Source organism: Balaenoptera borealis (genome assembly GCF_965194805.1).
Source record: "Balaenoptera borealis genome assembly, chromosome: 4".
Classification (NCBI taxonomy): Eukaryota; Metazoa; Chordata; class Mammalia; order Artiodactyla; family Balaenopteridae; genus Balaenoptera; species Balaenoptera borealis.
In genome coordinates this window covers 149,490,110-149,510,209 of record NC_138861.1, presented here as the reverse complement: position 1 = coordinate 149,510,209, position 20,100 = coordinate 149,490,110, and the positions used below count along the sequence as shown (strand labels likewise).

The window sequence follows — 20,100 nt, the reverse complement described above, 5'->3', positions numbered from 1 at the left end:
GATAAATTCGAGTTCCTGTGGTTTGGGGGATGCTACTTTGCTATCCTCACACTCAATTAATGATTTGGCTAGGTGTAGAATTTTATGTTGAAAATAATTCTTCTCGGAATTTTGAAGGTATTACTCCATTTCCTTCTAGCATCCAGAGTTGCTCTTGAAGTACCTTGCCATTCTATTTCTCATTTCATGAACATGGAAGCTGTTCTCTTCCCCTCCCCCAATAGCTTGAATGTCACAAAGATGTGCCCTGATGTGGGTCACCCATTGGATGAGGCACTTGGGGGGGGGGGTTTAGTTCTGAGACGTGCTCTTGTGTTGTTAATTCTCTGATGAGTTTCTCTGTTTCTCTCTCTAGAAGGCCAGTTATTTGGGTATCATACCTCCTGGATTGATCCTGTGGGTTTCTTATGAGAGTAGATTTTTTCATTTTAATCTCTTTCTTCTTTCTGGGAGATTTCTTAACTTTTTTTTTTTTTTTTTGAATTTTATTTTATTCTTAACTTTCCATCCAAGCTTTCTTCTTTTTTTCCCCTTAATTAATTAATTAATTAATTAATTAATTAATTAATTTTTGGCTGTGTTGGGTCTTTGTTGCTGTGCGTGGCTTTCTCTAGTTGGGGCAAGCAGGGGCTACTCTTCGTTGCAGTGCATGGGCTCTAGAGCTCAGGCTCAGTAGTTGTGGCGCACGGGCTCAGTAGTTGTGGCTTGTGGGCTCTAGAGCGCAGGCTCAGTAGCTGTGGCGCATGGGCTTAGTTGCTCCGCGGCATGTGGGATCTTCCCGGCCCAGTGCTTGAACCCGTGTCCCCTGCGTTGGCAGGCAGATTCTTAACCACTGCGCCACCAGGGAAGCCCCAAGCTTTCTTCTTGAGTTTTATTTTCATGACTGTATTTTAAAATTTCTCATAGCGCTTTCTTTTTCTTTGTTCTCTTCTCGTAGCAAACTAGAGTTCTTCTTTGTCAGGTGTCATCTCTTCCTGGCATAGTGTCTGTGGTCCTGCAGAGACTGTTTATTTCTGTGTGTTTTGGAATCATTCACGTTAGAGGCTTCTCTGGGTTCTGCGGGGGCAGACCTTGGTGCTGCGCTTGTGTCTGAGAGGGCTGCACTCAGCTGCCTGCAGCCCGTGTGTAGGGAGACTGTTAGCTTACCTTACAGGGTCTGCCTGGCTGGTGGTCGCTTAGTTGGGGGAATCTCCAACTTTTGGAGAAAAGACACAGTGGAGAGGTTTTTCCTCTGGTGCGCTGGTTCTCTAGGGAGTGTCCTGTGATATTTTGTGGCCTGTGCTGTGTGTGAGGGAACAGGGACTGGCATTTCCCCGATGGAGATCTGCCTTTCTTCCCCAACTTGGCACAGAGATCTGACCTTTGAACCAGCTGTTTTCAATCTCACTCCACCCCAGCCGAATCTGGCACTCCTCCTTTTGGGTTTGGGGACCAGGTAGACACTTTCCTCGCTCAGGTTCCTTCTGTCTGCACTGAGGATGTGGCTTCTTCCTGCTAAGAGTAACAGCGGTGCACATATGAGGGGTTACTCTGTGGCCTCATGGCTGCCCTGGGAGGTCATCGGTACCCTTATTCCCCCTCTGAACGCTGTGAGTGAGTGGCAGGCCCAGGGCCACCCGGCTGGTATGTGGGAGGGCTGGGATTTGAAGCCAGGCTGTGAACAGTAGCCTGTGTCCCCTCACTGCTGCCTGGTCCCCTTTTGCTGTTGTCCTCTCTCGTCTTACCTGTTTGGGGTCTTCTTCAGTGGCTCTTGGAAGGGAGGGGATGAGGAGTGAATCTGGTCAGCATTCTTCCCCAGTCGTTTTTTTTTTTTTTTTTTTTTTTTTTTTTTTTTTAAATATGGAACGCTTCACGAATTTGCGTGTCATCCTTGCGCAGGGGCCATGCTAATCTTCTCTGTATCGTTCCAATTTTAGTATATGTGCTGCCGAAGCGAGCACCCCCAGTCGGTTTTGAACCTCATCTAAGTCTCGTAAATGTGTTTCCCCTTTTGGGGTGGAGTGTGGTGGGGAGAAAAAGAGCAGGATTTATTTTGAGGTTAACGGATTCCAACAGCACCCAATAAAACAACTTCAAAGCAGCTCCTAACTTTATATCAGTAATTATTAATAGATTTGCCTAATTTCATCCCAAATTCCAACTTTCAAGTTCTAACATTTTATTTTAAAAACTAGGTCAGAAAAAGAGTGCACGCCAGTATCACGTACAGTTCTTTGGTGATGCCCCAGAAAGAGCTTGGATATTTGAGAAGAGCCTTGTAGCTTTTGAAGGAGAAGGACAGTTTGAAAAATTATGCCAGGAAAGTGCCAAGCAGGCACCCACGAAAGCTGAGAAAATTAAGGTGATAGATGTTCCTTAAGTATAATTTTAGACCAAAACTTTTATTTTTATTCTTAATTATTTATCTTGTTTTGAACTTGTGGTTGGTTGAAATGTTGTAACGGCTTCTTATGTCTGTCACTGTTTACTTTTGCCAAGCGTGCTGTGTCATACAATATGGCAGGTTTCTTTGGAGACACAGGTTATCCTTTTTACTCCTTTGATGACCCCCAGAGATAATTTGTTTTATAATTTTTGTTTTCCTTTATATATATCTATATATAAACATGTATGTAATATTATATGTGAGTGTTAGTTAAATGTAATTGGAATTGATTTCTAGTTTAAAGAAACAGTAGAGTTTTACTTGTCTGAACTCTGTCAAAAACCTTCGAGTTAATGGGTTTTTGTAGTTTTTGATTTCTATATTTATCTGAAATTCTAAAAGTATTCTTTAAAGTGGGTTAACTTTTATGTTTATATAATGAAACTTACAATGTCTTATGTTCTCTTTTCAGCTGTTGAAACCTATTTCAGGGAAATTGAGGGCCCAGTGGGCAATGGGCATCGTTCAGGCAGAAGCAGCTGCAAGCATGTCAGTAGAGGAGAGGAAAGCCAAGTTCACCTTCCTTTACGTGGGGGACCAGCTCCATCTCAACCCCCACGTGGCCAAGGAGTCAGGCGTTGCTGTGGAGTCTCTGGGAGAAATGGTAGGGTCCTCAGGAGTCAGGGAAGAAGCTGCTGACAGCCCCAAGTCCACGAGGGAAGAGGGCGTTCCCGTCAAGAGGAGACGGAGAGCCCAGCTGTCCTGCTCTGCTGAGAACCAAGACAGTGACCCGGGGACAGGAAAGACCACTCCTCAAAAGACGGCAGAGGCCGAGCCCAAGCGAGGAGTGGGGTCTCCTCCAGGGAGGAAGAAGGCCGTGGCCTCCACTCCGAGAAGCAGGAAGGGCGATGCGGCGTCCCAGTTTCTGGTCTTCTGTCAAAAGCACAGGGACGAGGTTGGTGTTGTGATGGCTTCTAAGTTGTTGTGTTTTCATTCTGGGGAGTTTCTGCATTTGAGGGACATCCCTTGCAGTGCAGAATCACCTGTTTCTCAGCATTATCAGCACAGTCTGTAGCGAGCCTTCTGTAGATTTTAGATCTAATAAGTAAGTGTTGTTAGGGAACGGCCATTTCAACTCTTGGGAGCAAAGATATTTGCCTTTGTACTCCGGGTTACTAAAATATTCCCACAGGGACGATGGGAGGTGGGCTGCTCTTTGCTACAAGCTCGGCCTTATCCTGAACATCTGGTCCTGGGTTAGCGTCTTCTCCAGGAGGTGGTTACAGAACCTAACGCAGCCAGTGGCGCCATGGTGTTCGAAGGGCAGTACTATGTCAATGACTAAAACATTTGACTAGTGTTCTTAATCATTTTTATAGAATAAACCGTCTCTTCGGACATGGTCCGGGCTTGATTCCATTGTAAAGAACTAAAGGGATTAGGCCGCCATCTTTGGTTCTTCACTATTACTTGAAGTGAATGGGTTGGTGGGACTTTTCTCAGGAATGTAAGGCAGGTGTAATGTTAGAAAATCTGTTATTGTGATTTGCTGTCGCACATTAAATGATCATTTCAGTAGGCGGAGAAAAGGCATTTGGTAAAAGTCATTGCTTTTTTTGCCGTGCCACGCAACTTGTGGGATCTTAGTTCCGCAACCAGAGATTGAACCTGGGCCGTTGGCAGTGAGAGTGCAGAGTCCTAACCACTGGACCACCAGGGAATTCCCCAGAAGTCATTGTTTGTTTGTTTTAATTTATTTATTTTTGGCTGCATTGGGTCTTTGTTGCTGCGCGCAGGCTTTCTCTAGTTGCGGCGAGCGGGGGCTACCCTTCGTTGCGGTGCACGTGCTTCTCATTGTGGTGGCTTCTGTTGCGGAGCACAGGCTCTAGAGCACGGGCTCAGTAGTTGTGGCGCACAGGCTTAGTTGCTCCGTGGCATGTGGGATCTTCCCGGACCAGGGCTCGAACCCGTGTCCCCTGCATTGGCAGGCGGATTCTTAACCAGTGCGCCACCAGGGAAGTCCCAAGTCATTGCTTTTTGATACAAAGCAAGCCAGGATTAGAAGGGAGCTTCCTTTAATCTGCTGAAGGGTGATTATCAGAAACTTTATGCATCACACGTATTGAAGGAACTGTAGAAGCATTCTCTCTCTAATCATGAACAAGGCAGGATGCCCTTCTGTCACCACTGACATTAAATGTTGTAGTGAAAGTACTGGCAGTACAGTAAGAGGAGAAAAAAATAGAGAGGCCTGACTGTAAAGAGGGTGGTCCATGTGGAGACTCAGGGGAGTGTACAGGAAACCTTGAGACTCAGGAAGAATTCCCAGCACCGGGAGAGATGAGAGCAACACACAGAAGAAGTGGAACGCCAAAAATGTAGTGTCTGTGATAGTAACAAAGTGAGGTACCAAGGGATAAAGATGACAAAATATGTATAACTTTGGAGAAAAATGGCTGATATTTTAGCAGACCTAACCAGAGATAAATAGGAGGCAGCACAGTGTTCAGAACAGTATTCTGAAGTTGAAGTTGTCATCTCTCCTCTGTTAAGCTGTAAATCCAGTATCATCCTGGGAGAACTCCCAACAGGAATTTCTTTGCCTTATTAAGTAGATGCTAGCGTAGCCACGTTTGAAGAGAAGCTCAGCCGGAGGACTTGCCCTACACAGAGGAAGTTCTGTTACTGAAAACTGCACAGAGCAGAACCCAGAAGCAGACTCGCAAGCGTGTGGAGGCAGATGGGAGAGGACTGCTGGCCAGCTGAGTGGGCTGGCTGCTCAGGACGGGCACTGGGACCCCACTGGTGAGGTCAGAACTCGGCCGCCACGGGAGAAGAGCTTTGTCTCTTTGTGGGGGAGGGTTTCTTAAGGCAGACTGATGATAAAGGAGCTGCGTTAAAATGAGATGAAAGCTACGTGTGCAGAGCTCAAGCGACCCTGAAGGACAGAGTGGAAAGGCTTTGAGAAGGACAGTTTACAGAAGAGCCTGGATGGCCAGTGAGTTCACAAAGAGAGGCTGCTGAGCCCGGGAACAGCCGGGAACCACATGTCACGGTCACAGTGAGGCGAGTGGACACAAGCCCAGCGCCTCTGTGGTCAAGGAGATGAAGCCGCGGTGGGAATCCCCATGCAGGGCTGGCAGAGGATCATTCCTTACACCTAGTTTCAAGAGAAATTTGGCAATATCTAGTGCAATTGAAGATGCACATTCTCTGTCTTGTGATTTCACCGCAAGGTATTTACCCTTGAGGAGTTTTGCCCTCGTGCCCAAGGAGGCAGCACAATGTTCAGAACCGTAAGATGCTGTGGAAGGAATGACAGATGGTGGCATGTCCTGCCGCGTAACTCTAGACTTACTGCACGTCCAGGAGGAGAGTGAGTTGCTGAAGGATGTGCAGATCCCGTCACCGAAAGTGTGAAAAGTGCCACGTGCCCACTGTTTTGTTTTGCCTACCTGCCTGCCTGCATCCATGCCGAGTCCGGGTGTAACTCCAGGTCCGTGTCTCTGTCCAGGTGCTGACACCTGGTGGGGAACTGTGGGTGTGGACCAGCCGGAGCACAGAGCAGTGTGCACTTACCGCGCCGGGCCTGCTGTGGGTGAGGTGCGAGCTGTAAGCTCAGGCTGTGCGACGCCGGTGTTTGAAGCTGGACCCCCACCACGCCTTGGGAGGAGCCCCTGCTCTCAGACGCCGGGAGCGGGGCACGGCTGTGACAGCTCAGCACTGCCAGCCAGCCGCGCTCCGGCCTCTTCCTAGTCCGTACGTATCTCCGTGGACGCTCCACTCGTTTGGAAGTGTGAAAGAGAATTCAGACCGCTTTCCAAAGACCACCCTTTTTACTTTTGCGGAACCAACTTGCTCTCCATCCACCCTTGCAGCACTGCGACACGTACCAAGAACAGACAGCAGTTTATCGCTGCGGAGATTGCTGACGAGCTGTAGGCCAGAGGCGGCAGCGTGGGGCTGTGCTGTGCACCCCGACCCCCTGCAGCTCACAGCGCAGCCTCTGTGCCTCCGAGCACCCCTCCAGAGCCCGTTCCGCCCAGCTCTGCCGTGGGCGTCATGCTCGGTGCAGACGCCAAACTCAAGGTGCACAGTTACGGCGCCGGTCTGCTGCCTGTCCCTGGTCTTTGTGGGGGGTCAGCCCCACGAGCCCTTCCCCTCCTGTCTGGGTTTGGGTGCTGGTGGGCTTTGATAATTCCACGTTGTCAGAAAAGTGATGGCTACTAGGATATTCTTTACCTGTTATTAACAAGTGTGTTTGTGCTGGTTCTGTAGTGAGTAATTCTAGACTTGAATTGAGGAAGCTGCTCCCTGATTCCATCCTGTAGAATAGTCTGGGTCTTTCTAGGGGTTTCTTTCTTTTTGGAGAGTGGTGGTGCACCCAAGGATGGTTTTTGTTTGGTTGTTAATTGCTTAATCAGTGGCCAGCCCTTGAGGGACAGAGTGGATGGAGCCTCCTTTTCTGGGGTCACTAGATAGAAGACTGTGACTGTCAAGGACATTTGGTTGCCACTTGCTGACTTTTTTTTGCTGCACATTTCCAGCTTGCTTCTTGCAAATGAAGAAAAGCATCATGCTTCTTGAAACGGGTTGAGCTCTTTGTTGACATGTTTTGATCGTCCGTCTTCGTCCAGCAGGCTCAGCGTGGGCGTGCAGCTCCCTCTGCTCCTGAACCCCGCTCCAGGGGCTGGAGGTGGGGGAGAGGCGTGTGCTGGGAGACGGGTCCGTGGCCCGTGAGGAGCTGGCGGGGCTGGTGGACAGCTGCCAGCAGCTGTGCCGTGCCCGTGTGTGGTTTGCACACGAGGTGAGAGCGGCTGGGTGAAGCCTCCCGCGAGGGGAGAGAGTTTACTAAGGCACCGGTGTTGGTAGCAGTTTTATCAGCAGATGCTTTTCGCCTCAGTTTCCGATTTCTGAAGCCTCTTCCCACTTTCTCTGACCCTGATTTTTACAGCTTCATTAGAGTTGCACCACTGTTTTAGGTCTCAGCTCTGCATGAACATTTGTATTAGGTGTCTATTGCCGCGTAACAAGTCACCGCAAAGCTTAGTGCCTTAAGACAACACGCATTGCTTGTCTTGGTGTCTCTGGGTCGGGAGTTCGGGAGCAGCTCAGCTGGGTGGTGCGGCCTCAGGGTCTCTCATGAGGTCGCAGTTAGGGTGTCAGCTGGGGCTGCAGCCTCATCTGAAGGCCGGAGTGGGCCAGAGGACCTTCCTGCAAGGTGCCGCACTCCACTCGGAGGCCAGTTGTGCCCCCAGCAGGTGGTCACAGGGGGCAGGGTGGAGGCCTTCTACGCCCTAGACTTGGAAGTCCTGTGTGGCCATGACTGCACCGTCCAGTGCCTCTGCCGGACAGCAGGAGGGAGGCCTGAGGACTAGGAGGCAAGGCTCACGGGGCGCTCTCGGAAGCCGTGTGAGGAGGCCGGGGGTAGGGAGAGCAACCTCTGAGGAGCCCGTGGAGTCTCAGGTTGTGCTGGTGACATTTCAGCTGTGTGGGTTTGTGGGTATTTGGTTTTCCATATTTTTTTTTCCAAGGAGTGGAAAGGCTTTTAATGAACATTACAAAGGGACTGGAAGATGGGGACACAAACCCTAAATCCAGCCTTTGTTGCCCATTTCAGTGGCTGAGGAGGAGGGGGGTCTCCACTCTGCTTAGCTGTTCCCAGACCCAGAGGCAGCTGGAGGGCGGTCCCTGCGAGTCTCCCCTCCCCGCGGAGGGGCTGAGTGCTGCCGGAGCGGGGAGGCCTGAGGCAGCCAGCCGACCTCTGAGGTCAGGGGAGGCCCAGGATCAGGCAGGGGCGTCAGAGGTTGGAAGGGTAGATGGACTGAACAGGAGGGGCAGCTCTTGGGTCCCCAAAGAGCATTGTCACAGAGGGGCCAGGGCCTGCTGGCTCCAGGGACCGAGACCCTCGCAAAGGAACAGCCCCCGCCCCCTGTTCAGCAGTGGGTCAGGAGAAGGTCTGAGGGACAAGAGAGGACAGGGGCCTGGGTGGGCAGAGGAGGCTGAGAGGGAGCCAAGGAAGAGCGGCGGGCGCGGGCACGGTGGGACGGGGCCTCCGGCTGCTGCCCTGCGGCTCCTGCTGGCGATGAGGTGGCGGTGGGGCTGGTGGTGCCGCCTGTCAGGGTCCAGGACTCGTCGGAGCGGGTGCGCCCGTCGCAGTCGGTGTTCAGGTTCCGGGCGAGCTTGTGAGCAGCCTTCGGTCCCCGAGTCTGTCGGCCCGTGGTTGAGCTCTTCCTGAGGCGTCTTCCGGGAGCTGCTCTTGCTCTCGGCCAGGCTGTGCTCGGACACCTGCCTGCAGAAGTGTTCCAGCAGCACGGCCGCCGCCTTCCCAGCCGCGCGCGGGCGTCTCACCGCCTCGCTCCACGCAGGGCCTGCTTCCTCCGACCCGCTCCTCCCCGCGGGGCGGCGGGGCGCCGGGCCTGGGCTGGGGGCTGCCAGGCGGCTCCTCCCCGCGCCAGCCGTACTGACGGCTGCCTGTCCATTCTGTCGTGTGTCAGAAACACAGCGGTGGCCGCGGTGGAGCGCTCCACGTGTCGGAGACCTTGCCAGTACGCTGTCGCGAGGAACCGTTCGGTTCTCGTGACAGCACAGCGAGCCCTGTCTCCTGGCTGAGCGCGAGGAGGTGAAGCCACCCCTCCGCAGTGAAGTGACACAGGTGGGAAGCAGACCGGGACCCGGCCCCGACTGTGCCCGCGTGCAGAGCCTGTAGCGGTTGTTCTCATGAGACCTGTGCGTTGGGCTGAGCGGTCGTGGCCCTCGTGGGCCCAGCAGAGGTGAGGGTGAAAACGCCCAGGCGCTCCCAGGAGGCGGGCACCACGGGCCGGCGGCGGCTGTGGCCGGCGCATCTCCTGTCCTGGCGGAGCGCTGCTTGCATGGGTGCGAGCGGGCAGCGCCGGGCTGAGAGCTGACAGGACGCCCGCGGCCGGCCTGCGGAGGGGGAGGTCTCCGGGAGCGTGGGCCCGTGCAGTCAGGGGGTCCAGCCTGCGGGGGGCCGTCCGGCGTGTGGCTCAGGCGCACGGGTGCGGGCTGGCGGGAGTGGGCGCGCCTCTGCCTGGCTGACGCGCAGTGGCAGGAGCCCCGCCCGCGGCGGCCCGGGCCGGGAGCCTCTGGGTGCAGGAAGGAGGCCCTCTGGGATGGAGCGTCAGCGGTGAGCGGACAGGATGGAGAGCCAGGAAGGGCGGGCGGGCGGGCACAGGACGTGCCGGAGGGGAGCTGGCCAGCCTGGCACGGGCTTAGGTGCGAGGGGAAGGGTGACCTCCGGGGCTTCGGGAGTCCTGTTTGGGGAAGCAGCTGCGAGCGCTTACGTTACCCTTCGTTCTGATCGGGGATGCTGTGGCCTGGGCTGGGCGACAGCCCCGCAGACGCATGTGCTGTGCTCCAGGAGCCTTGGATCTGCAGCTCTGCACGGAAGCCTTTGCCGCGAGGGTCTCAGATCCTTGACGCTTGAAGTGTTGGGGGCCGCGGGTGGAGTGGCAGGCAGGCTGGGCGGGAGGGGAGGGTGCCCCAAGTTGAGAGGAGGGAGCAGGCGTGTGTGGGGCTGGAGACACCCAGGCAGGCGCAGATGGGAACAGGGATGCCGAGGAGCCCCCGGGGGAGCGCGGGAGCCGGAGCCGGGCTTCGACGTGCAGAGTTGGTGGGGTGCTGGTGTCCGGCAGGGCCAAGGTGGACGTGGTGAGGCGCGGGGACCCTGGAGGCCATACGAAGCCATCTGTGGGGCGGAGTTGTGGGTTGGGGCTTGCGTTTGGGGGCAGAGGTTGCCGTGTTGGCTGGGCAAGTAGTAGGTCCAGGTGGTGACAGGAACCCACTGATGAAGTGTCACGGTAAGTCCATCACAGAGGGCAGTGGAGACACACCTTCCCTTACCCAAGTTACTTCTCAAAGCTGTGGCGGACGAGCCACATTGAACCTGGGGGTCTGGCCCGCAAGCCAGCAGCCAGTGCTCTGACTCAGTCGGCAGAGCTTTCTTGGAGGGGCCTGGGCGCAGAGGTCTGTGTCGCGCTTCCTCAGCTCTGCCGTCGTAGCTTGAAAACGGCCACGGAGGACTTGGGAGTTCATGCCGGCAGCCGAGTTCAGAGAAAATTGTACTGTGGACACTGATGTCGAATTTCCTCTAATTATTATGTGCTATGAAATGTTTTTCCTCTGATTTTTTTTTTTTTTTTTTTTTTGGCCACGCCGTGTGGCTTGCGGGATCTTAGTTCCCTGACCAGGGATTGAACCCGCGCCCTCAGCAGTGAAAGCGCTGAGTCCTAACCACTGGACCATCAGGGGATTCCCCGAGTTTTTTCAACATTTAAAAATGTAAACTCAACTCTTAGTTCATAGGCCGTGCGAAAACAGGAAGGTGGGTCAGATCTGCTCTGTGGCTGTGGTTTATGGACCTCGCACCCTGCTATTGGTGGTCCTCAAAGTCGGGGCACATTAGAAACGCATGGGAAACCTTTAAAATAGCAGAACTGGGCCCGCTGGGTTGGAGCCGCCTTGGCAGGGACCGGAGCACCATAGTTTTACGCCCTTCCCCACCCTCCCCCCGGATTATCACAGTGCACAGCCCGGACCCACTCCTCACAGCCCAGTGACGGGGCTCTTCTGGAGACCTTGGGAAGATGCGCGTCCCCGGGGTGGGGCCTGAGGATCTGCATTTCCCGTGTGCTGCAGGGCCGGGGAGCTCTGTGTCCCAGCTGTGAGGAGTGGCTGTCTCGGGGCGCAGCGGGGCGGGGCTCCTCGGCCACGTCTACGCCCTCCCGAGCGCAGACCCGAAAGGAGGAGGGTTGGTGCTACGGCCGGCGAGAAAGCCAGCCAAGGGCTTGCCCCTGTACCCAGAGGTTGTGTTTCCTCCTGCTGGCTTCTCAAGGGTGCCTAGGAAATTGCAGGTTACCAACAGTTTAGTGATTTTGGAAAAGTGTACTTTTTCTCTTACCACTTATCGTTTCCTGCATTTACACAAATACAGCTGGAATCGTTTCCACCAGCGCTGTTTTCAATGAGTTACAACATCAGTTAAACACTATTTTTTCTTTGAAGCCTTTATGGGACGTAGTTCCATGACGTGGGAGTGAGAGGGCCACGTGCTGAGTCGCCAGGGGCCGCGTGCCGCGTTGTGTGAGTTCGGGCGTCCAGCCTTCCTATCGCACCTTTCCTGTGTCCGCAGGTTGTCGCTGAGCACCCGGACGCCTCCGCTGAGGAGATTGAAGAGCTGCTTGGATCCCAGTGGAATATGCTCAACGAGAAACAGAAAGCACGCTATCACACCAAGTTTGCCCTCGTGGCCCCGTCCCCGTCCGAAGAAGACTCTGGTAACCATAGCTCTGTGCTCGTGTCCTCTGCGTAGCCGTGGTGTGTGTCGTGTGGCAGCCTGTGCTCCGGCTCTGACCCAAGTGCAGCGGTCACAGTAAAGCAACCTCTGCTGCCTGGTCTCCTTGCTCGTTGTCGCCAGAGCTGTTCCGTGGGATCCTCTGTGGCCCTGCAGGCCCCTCGCTCTCTTGCCCCGGCAGCCAGTGGCGGGGGAGGTGCGGTGAGGGAGCAGAAGGGAGGCACGGAGTCCAGGCGGCCTCCAGGGCCGGAGGCTCGCGTGACGGGCCGGGGTCAGACCTGAGGCCTTGGTCCTGCCGTGAGGCTGCCGTCCTGGCTGGGGCTGCGCCTGCACCTCATGGGGGGCTTCCCACCGAGGGCAGGGGCTCTGGCCCTGGGGCCGGCCGTTCATGGCCTGTTGGCCTGAGAGCTCGCAGGGTGAGGAGGGTGACCGTGGACTGATGTTGAATGTGGGTAGCCTCTGGTTCTTCTTAGGCCTTCAGGGCGAAAAAACAAAAAGTGCCACTTTGCCCTGGGCTGTGGTAAGAGAAGGGAGGCTTAATGCTGTGAGCTCTGGGGAAGACAGGTCACCACGGTTGGGTGTGTCCTCTGTGCCTGTGGGAAACTGACACCTGTAATGGGAAGATAAGTGTGACGTGTTTGGGTATCAGTTTGAAATACAAAAGAATTCTGCATCTCTCAAGGCTCGTCATTGAAGAGTTATGGAGAGGCCTCCAGACTCGCCTGACAGGGTGCTTCGTGGGCACGAGCTTCGTGGGCATGAGCTCGGTCAGCACCGAGGTGGCCTACATCCGTGTTGCCTTCCTGTTCTGTTCACACGTGTTCCCATCTTGATTTTAGGGCTTTCTAGAACTCCACAGCAACCATCTAATGATATCAATAGTGAATTTCATTCAAGTTGTTCAGGGTTTGTTGCGAATACTACAATTTAGAATAGCGAGGATGTTTAGGATTTGTGTATTTTCTTTAAAAGGCAAAAGTTTATCAGACTCTTCATCAGTACGCTAAATCTAGAAAAGTGTCCCTTTTCAGTGGCTGCTGATTTAAGAATAGTCAGGTTTTATTGAAGCCAGATTCAGCTTACCCTTGAAGAGTGAGTGTGACTTTGATTGTGTGTCCTGCTTTGTCACTGTCCCGAGTACTTGGCAGACGGGAGCATGGGTGGTCCCTGCCCCCAGTGTGTGTCAGGTGTGTGTTTGCTCTGCAGGCCTCGAGCCCTCCCTCTCAGGGACCCCAAGATGACGGGAAAGGCCATGGTGTCAGCTGTCCCATCCTTTCAGTGTTAGGAATTCAGACAGATGCCCATCTTGCTCATCTCTGTAACAAACGACCACTGCCTCCTCCTGGCACAGGGGAGGTCCTTACCTAGAGGGCGAAGGGCTGCACCCTCCCCTCCCCTGGGAGCTGTACCTAGTGCACACGTGCCGAGGAGGGGCTGGCAGGTCCGTGGACCCACAGCCGCCGCTCCACAGGCCTCTCCTGGTGTTCCCTTGAGGCCGGCCCAGAGCTTAGTGAAGGGCACTCTCAGGCCGGCTTATGCCAGTCTGGTACTGGCAGCTGGTGAGGCCAGCGCTCCGGTTCTGCTCTTCTCTTGCAATGTTGGGCCTGGACCTGAGGTGGAGCCCCAGGCCCGTGTCAGCCCAGGGCTGCTGCACGCAGGGACCTGAGCCTCCTGGCCGGTGTGCTCCGCCCCCCTCCATAGGGTTTGAGGACAACACTGCCCTCCCAGGAGATGTTTGGTGAACAGTCCAGGAGCAAACTCTGAACCTCTGTAAAGCAGTCCTGCAAATGGAGACACTGGATTTGTATTAAATAAACCTTGGCGTGTTCAAATTAGTTCTCTCTCTAGAATCTGCATTCTTACTTTACGTCTTGTTTTTCTGTCAGTACTGTTCGGACACCTTAAGTCTCAGATTAGGTGGTCTCCCTGCGGACACCTAGCAGGTGGCACAGTTAAGCAAACATGTAGAAGGTGCTTAGTTTGCAAATGCACGTGGATTGTTTCACTTAAGATGCTTCTTTAAGGAAACGTGTTAAAGGACTTTGTAAAAATACTGGGTTATATTTAGATTTAATGCTATAGTACATTAAAATGTAACAGGTACCAATATAATAATCCCTAGATGAGATGAGGATTTTCTACTTGCCATTTGGAAAGTGCAGAGAGATTTGACCTGTGGTACTTAGGCCCTGGAAATGAACAGGGTTTCAGGAGGCCCATCACTGCTGGATCTACACGCTGAAGGCGCTGGGCAGCTGCTCAGTGCTCTAGAGGACAGCTTGTGCAGGGTTTTTCATGTAAGTTTCCCCCATCCCCATTCCAAGGTAACTTAAATGGGAAAAAAAGAAACCACACGAAGAGGACACAGGACCCTATAGAAGATGCTGAAGTTGAGGACGCTCCCAGGAAGAGACTCAGGACCGACAGGCACAGTCTTCGGAAGGTAATGACGTCCTGGGTGGGCCTGGCTGCAGGAACCAGTTCCCCTGGGCCGCAGGCGGGATGCGGGGAGGCGTCCTCTGCAGGCGTCAGCTGGAGGCCGGGGCTGGCTTTCCCCTTGGAGCATCTTTGAGAAGGCCGCTGAGGAGAGCGAGTTTTCATCTGCCAGGGAATTTAACACATCCCAACACTGAATAATTCTTGATGTTTAGATTCAACAAAATTGTATACTTAAAATGACTCTTGAATGTAGGGCATATTATTCAGTGTGTAAATAATGAGTTGACAGGAGAACATCAAAATCCACTATATGTTATTCTTCATAAGAAGTTTAAAAATCCATTAAAGGCATTGAAATAGGTTTTATGAACTCATTCCATTTATTAGTAATTCATATTATTATTTACTTAATGTGAATACTAAGCAGGCTATGTAGGCCTGTTTGATACAACAAAAAAGTATTGATGTAAAGGCCCAGCTTTTGTAAAGGCAACCACAGGACCTCACAGCTCTAGCCGGTGCCAGCCAGTGTCAAGGGGCAGAGCTTGCCTGGTACCTGGAGGAGCATGAAACTGACCAAGGGTCAGACACTCAGAGGACCTGTATTGTTGTGTCTGGCATGCGTGCTCGTGCGTGTAGAGAACGTGGGCTCTGCCAGTGCGCTCTGCGATTTAGATGCCCGGTTAACGTCTTCATGAACTGAGAGGTTAGACTTTGTATCTTACATTTGAGTTTATGTTTATTTAATAGTAGTTCTGGCAGAGTAGCTGTACTCTGATTTATGATTTTGATTATAACTTCAAACTCTTCCCTTTTTTTTTTTTTTTTTTTTGGCTGCTTGTGGGATCCTAGTTTCCCCAACCAGGGATTGAACCCGGGCCCTTGGCAGTGAAAGTGTGGAGTCCTAACTACTCGACAGCCAGGGAATTCCCCGAACTATCTTTTACTGATCTAAATTGAGAAGTTGTTCTTTTTATTGTTTTATTTCGAAGAATGGAAAATAAATCTCACATATTGCTCAAGCATAAATATGTGGCCATCATGTCATCTGTCTTATTTCTTTAAAGGTGTATTTGCAGTTCAGGAGAGCAGGCAGGCCCTGCCCCATTTTCCTGGACAGGAGAGCATTCTCCCGGGGCACCTGTCAGGTGTCCAGCAATGAGCTAGGTAATGAGCTAGGTAACACTGACGTGTGCAGTTACCTGGGAACACATACTCAGTTTCTCCTCTGGCCACCTGCTGTTGAAGTGGTCCTTTATTGACAGTCATGCTGACACTGGTTGCTTTGAAATATTTGTATAAGGGATTTACCTAAAAAAAAAAAAAAAAAAAAGTGTGTGACCCTGGACATTTGAAATATCAAAATTCACATTAAGTAGCTAGACAGAAATTTTACTAACTAGTAGCTCAGGAAATAACAGATGATTTTTAAAGAGAGTAGTGTTAGGTTTGGTTTTTATAAACCTAAGTTTATAAGCCATATCGGGTATAATTCCTAATATGCTTTGAGCACTTGGATGGGCCAGGTAGCATTCCCAGTGCTGGGCACCTGTTACTTTGTCCCCGGTCCTGTGACCATCCCTGCTGGAGTCCGGGGCAAACTTGGCCTCCTGGGCGGCAGGGTGGCTGTGAGGCAGTGGCGCCCCAGTGCTGTCCAGACTACGTTATTTGAATTCTGAGCGCTAGACCAACGTGGATGATATTTTTGTGTGTGTGCTATTTTTCTGTTGTGAAATGTGCTTTCGGATGATCTTTGTTTGTGAGCTTTGTCTGGGGCTTATCTCAGGACTGGAAATGGTCCGCCTGGTGGGCTGGAGTAAGCCAGGCGCACCTTGCATGGACTGGGCTCGCCTAGGGTAGAAGTGGCGCTCCCTCCCGCTCACTGCGCGCTGAACCCAGAGGACGGTTGGTAGCTGACTGAGGAGTCTCATTTGAGGTTCTCAGAGTGACCGGTTAGGCCAGGTTTGGCCCGGCGCCTGCCCCTCCCTCCCAGCAGTCGTCAGAGTGGGGTGGGGCGGGGTGGGCAGGGGAGAGTCGGCCCGTTACGCAGAGGCTGTCAGTTGGGCAGCCGCAGCCGCTGACCGTCTGTGCAGAGCACGCTTCCGCAGGAAGACGTTCCTGTCACACGGCTTTTCAGCAGCCTGTGTTAGTTCACATTGGAGACTTTTCTCCTTTCTTTCCTTTTTCGTCTTCTTTGTTCTCCCTTTCTTCTTTCCTCCCTCCGCCCCCCCCCCTCCCCTTTTTATAACAGAGAGAGACGTTCGCAGACAAAACATCCCGCACAGGCTCTTGCAAGGCCATCGAGGCAGCCTCCTCGCTCAAGAGCCAGGCAGGTAATGTGGTCAGCGCTCCTTCCAGGTCCCCTGGGCTGGCGGTGGGCGGCCGGCCTGGTCCTGTCCTCGGGGAGCCCCCGCTGGGGGCGGGGGGGTGGAGCCAGGGGTGAGCGTGTGAGCAGGAAGCTGGAGCCTAGAGGGCCAGGTGGGGAGGAGGTTCCCATGCAGTTAAAGGTGAGCCGCTTTATGTGCGGTTGACGGTCAGCTGAGTGTCACTGAAGTCACTCTTCTGCTGACTTGTACTTGGCTTTACTGTTTTCAGTTTAAATTAGGTTAGAGAAGTGATTCGAATCAGAAATGTCCAGGTTTCTGACTTGATGGTACCAGTTGTTGCTGTAAATTCCACTATTTTTAGTACCCAGTTCTCCATGTATATTAGCTAAAAAGTAAAAGTAATGACTGGTTATTTCTGTTTTACATGTTGAAGAAACTAGCTTAAAATGTTTGTGAAAAATAACTGTCAAAACAATGAAGGGGGAATCAGGTCACTTTTTACCTTTTCATTAATTATCTTTTTGATGTATCTGTTTGGTAGTTCATTAAAGAAAGCTTACCATCTCCAACTTGTAATAAGAAAGGAAAATAAAATACAGAGTAAGTGAAGATTGGAAATGGCTCTGTTTCCCTTATTTTGCATAAAGAGCTGTACTGGTTTTTAAAAATTAATTGAACAGACTGTTTTAAAAAAACAGACGTTTGTGAACAGTTTGAACACTGAGTGGACATTTGATGATAGAAAGGGTTGTTACTTTTAAGTGTGATAGTGCTGTTGTGGCCGCATTCAAACCTTACGTGCAGAGGTGCTCTGGCTTCCCATGGGTAAAATGACATGTCTGGGATTTGCTGCAGAAGAACCGGCAGGGGGACATGGCACCAGGCGTGGGTGGACTGGTGTGGCCCAGGTGGCGGGTTGGGGGCCAGGCAGGGGGACCTGACATCAGGCTTGGGTGGGACTGGTGTGGCCCAGGCGGGGCTTTTGGGGCTGGGCAGGGGGACGTGGGAGTTCACTGTCTAGCTCGTCAGCCCTGATTTTTCCACAACAAAAAGTTAAGCCCAGAAAATCCATCTTTAGAAACTTCATTTATTAGCGGGGTACTTTTAAAGCAGGAAAGAGATTGAGGGTTTAAGGTTTCAAACTTTACTTTATAAACCAAAATTATCTTACAGCCACAAAACATCTGTCTGACGCCTGCAAGCCCCTGAAGAAGCGGCACCGGGCCCCCGCAGCGGCGTCTGCGTCGCTCGCCTTTAGCAAAAGCTCTTCTCCTTCTGCATCCTTAACTGAGAATGAGGTAAAATCATAATAATAGTGATCATCACGCACTCACACAAAGGCCGTTTAGTTACCCACATTGAAGTGTGATAAAGGTCAGACTTAATCAGTGTGACCCGGGTGTTCTCCACAGTCGCAGGGAGGTTAGGTGCTCTGAGCCGTGTCTATTTCAGAGAGAAATACACACGCACACGGTGTATGCGTAAATGTACGTGGCTGTACTTCAGTATTGATGCTTTTAATTGTGCTTGAAATCTGTCTTCAAGATGTTGGTCCTGTGATTTTTCACCCGGTCCTAACCTGACACAGCGTCAGCGGGGCTGCCTGCGGGGCTGGTGTGCTCACGCAGCGGGATGGCGGGGCCCACACGCTGTGCACATGCCTTGTGCATTCCGTGACTTTGGGTCCACAGCTTTGGTCCTTTAAATTCTGGCATGTTTTTAGGTCCCTGAGTGTCGAGGTGAGTCAGGACTGCCGTGGTAATGTGACTCCTCTTTTCTGGACTCGGAAAGTATCCGCTAGTGAAATTGTAGCTGTTTGAGGCTCTCACACATCACTGTATCATGACATCTAGAGCATCGTCAAATCTGAAGTCTTTGCCGTTAATAAAAACAAAATGAAAAACAGCCTCAGAATGTAGGTATGACCCTTTTTTGTCCAGAGGGAGTCTGGGATTCCCAGCTTTAGAGACTACCCAAGGAGCTTATTGTCGAGTCTTAATTTCTTGTTATTTTGTTCCCTGTGATTCTTTTTCTCATTGTAGACGTGAGTCCTGTTTTTAGACTATCTGTGAAGAGATGCTCACCTTGGGCTTTTTCGGAACAGGGTAGTGAGGCAGGGAGTGGGTCAGAAGGTGGCACTTCTGACGTGGTCTCCACTGTGGTCTGTGGTGGGGACGGGGCGTCCCCTGCTCTCTCAGCATCAGGTGCTTATGCCCATTAGAGGGGCCGGGCCTTTGGGGGTGGGCATCTGCTCTCGCAGGCGTGCACGGGCCTCGGGGCGGTGTGGGGTGGAGCCCTCGGCCAGTCTTAGTGGGTGTAGGTAACTGAACATTTCTTACATTTGGGCACGGTCAAGACAACGCAGGAAGAATTCTTCGCTGAGCTCCTGGGAGCTTGCTGAAACATGAAAAGGCAAATTCTATACAAAACATTTTTCCTATTTTTCTTGTCCAAGTTCAGATTAGTATCCTAAAAAGTTAAATAAAAGGTGGTCTGCAATTCTAAAGAAGAGGAATACTAAAAGTTTCAGTTCTATAGACCCTTTCACTTAAGGCAGTTTGTTTAAAACACTTTTTAATGAGATTTTCTGGCATCATATTTTGGCCCACTTATTTGGTGGAGTTTTTACTTCCACTGTCGTCAGATACCATCAAAAGAAAAACACTGAGGCCGCTGAGATCTTGTCTGTTGTTCCTGGTCATGAGTCGTGTGGGTTAGAGGCGTGGGTCTAGAGCAGCTCACCACGGGGCCAGGATGGCGGGTAGCGGGTAAAACGTGTTTGTCAGACACACCTGATGGTCTGACATTGGTTTTGACCAGGATGAGTTTCATCTTTCTGGCTTAGACATTTGTTCTGAACTTCGGAAGACTTAGATGAAGCATTTTACAATCATTAGGCTTAATTGATTTTTAATTCTTTAGAACTTCAGAAATAGATTATTAAATACATTTATATTATATATTAAATACATTAAAATCATACACCTTTTTGCATTTTGAAGGTGATACATAGATTCCATAGTGTGCATTCTGTTCCTTACATGAAAAACATTTAAATTACTAGGCTTTTTCTATCAGGCCACTTTTGTGCGACTTATATAAATCTCACATTAGAGTTCATTTTTATTAAAACCGCTTTAGGTGAACAAGAAGGCTTGTCTGTTTGTGTTAACACTACTGAACTACAGTGCACATTTACGACGTCTGCCAGGCTAAGTGCCTTTTAGCATGAGAGACAAAGCGCAGTGTTATAAAGAAACATTCTAGAAGCCGCTGGGTCCGGTTCTGGTGGGCACTGGGCGACCATGGGGCTGCTGTTTGCGGGGCTCAGACTGGCCCCTTATTTGGGGTGAGTCACATGCCCTTTGCATGTTTATAGTCTCTCCTTTCAATACCATTGATTAAAATAAGGAATTTTCATAGGGTTGGTGTTTCGAGACATTTTAGGTCATGTTGTGGTCTAAATTCCTCTCAAACAAGGTATATGTGATCAATGAAACCTTACGTTAGAACAGTTATTCCATAGTAGTACTGCATCCCCTAATGAGGAGGACGGATTACAATCACACACTTGCATGACAAAGGCCTGGGAAGTAATTAATGTGATTTAAGTGTTTTGTAATTTCATTTCTTATTCCCTTAGTAGAGCAAATTCT

General features: G+C 51.5%; 1 protein-coding gene across 7 annotated transcripts in view; it reads left to right on the top strand.

Moving 5' to 3' along the window:
* The window catches only part of NSD2 (nuclear receptor binding SET domain protein 2), a 79,586-nt gene that overhangs the window by 32,089 nt on the left and 27,397 nt on the right, over positions 1-20,100 (top strand). For all 7 annotated transcript variants that reach the window (XM_082390920.1, XM_082390917.1, XM_082390916.1 and 4 more), the window contains exons 4-9: positions 2,175-2,341; positions 2,838-3,320; positions 11,517-11,661; positions 14,003-14,121; positions 16,369-16,450; positions 17,618-17,742. In XM_082390920.1, the coding sequence (XP_082247046.1) occupies positions 2,175-2,341; positions 2,838-3,320; positions 11,517-11,661; positions 14,003-14,121; positions 16,369-16,450; positions 17,618-17,742 (1,121 nt within the window). The remainder of the gene's footprint in view (positions 1-2,174; positions 2,342-2,837; positions 3,321-11,516; positions 11,662-14,002; positions 14,122-16,368; positions 16,451-17,617; positions 17,743-20,100) is intronic.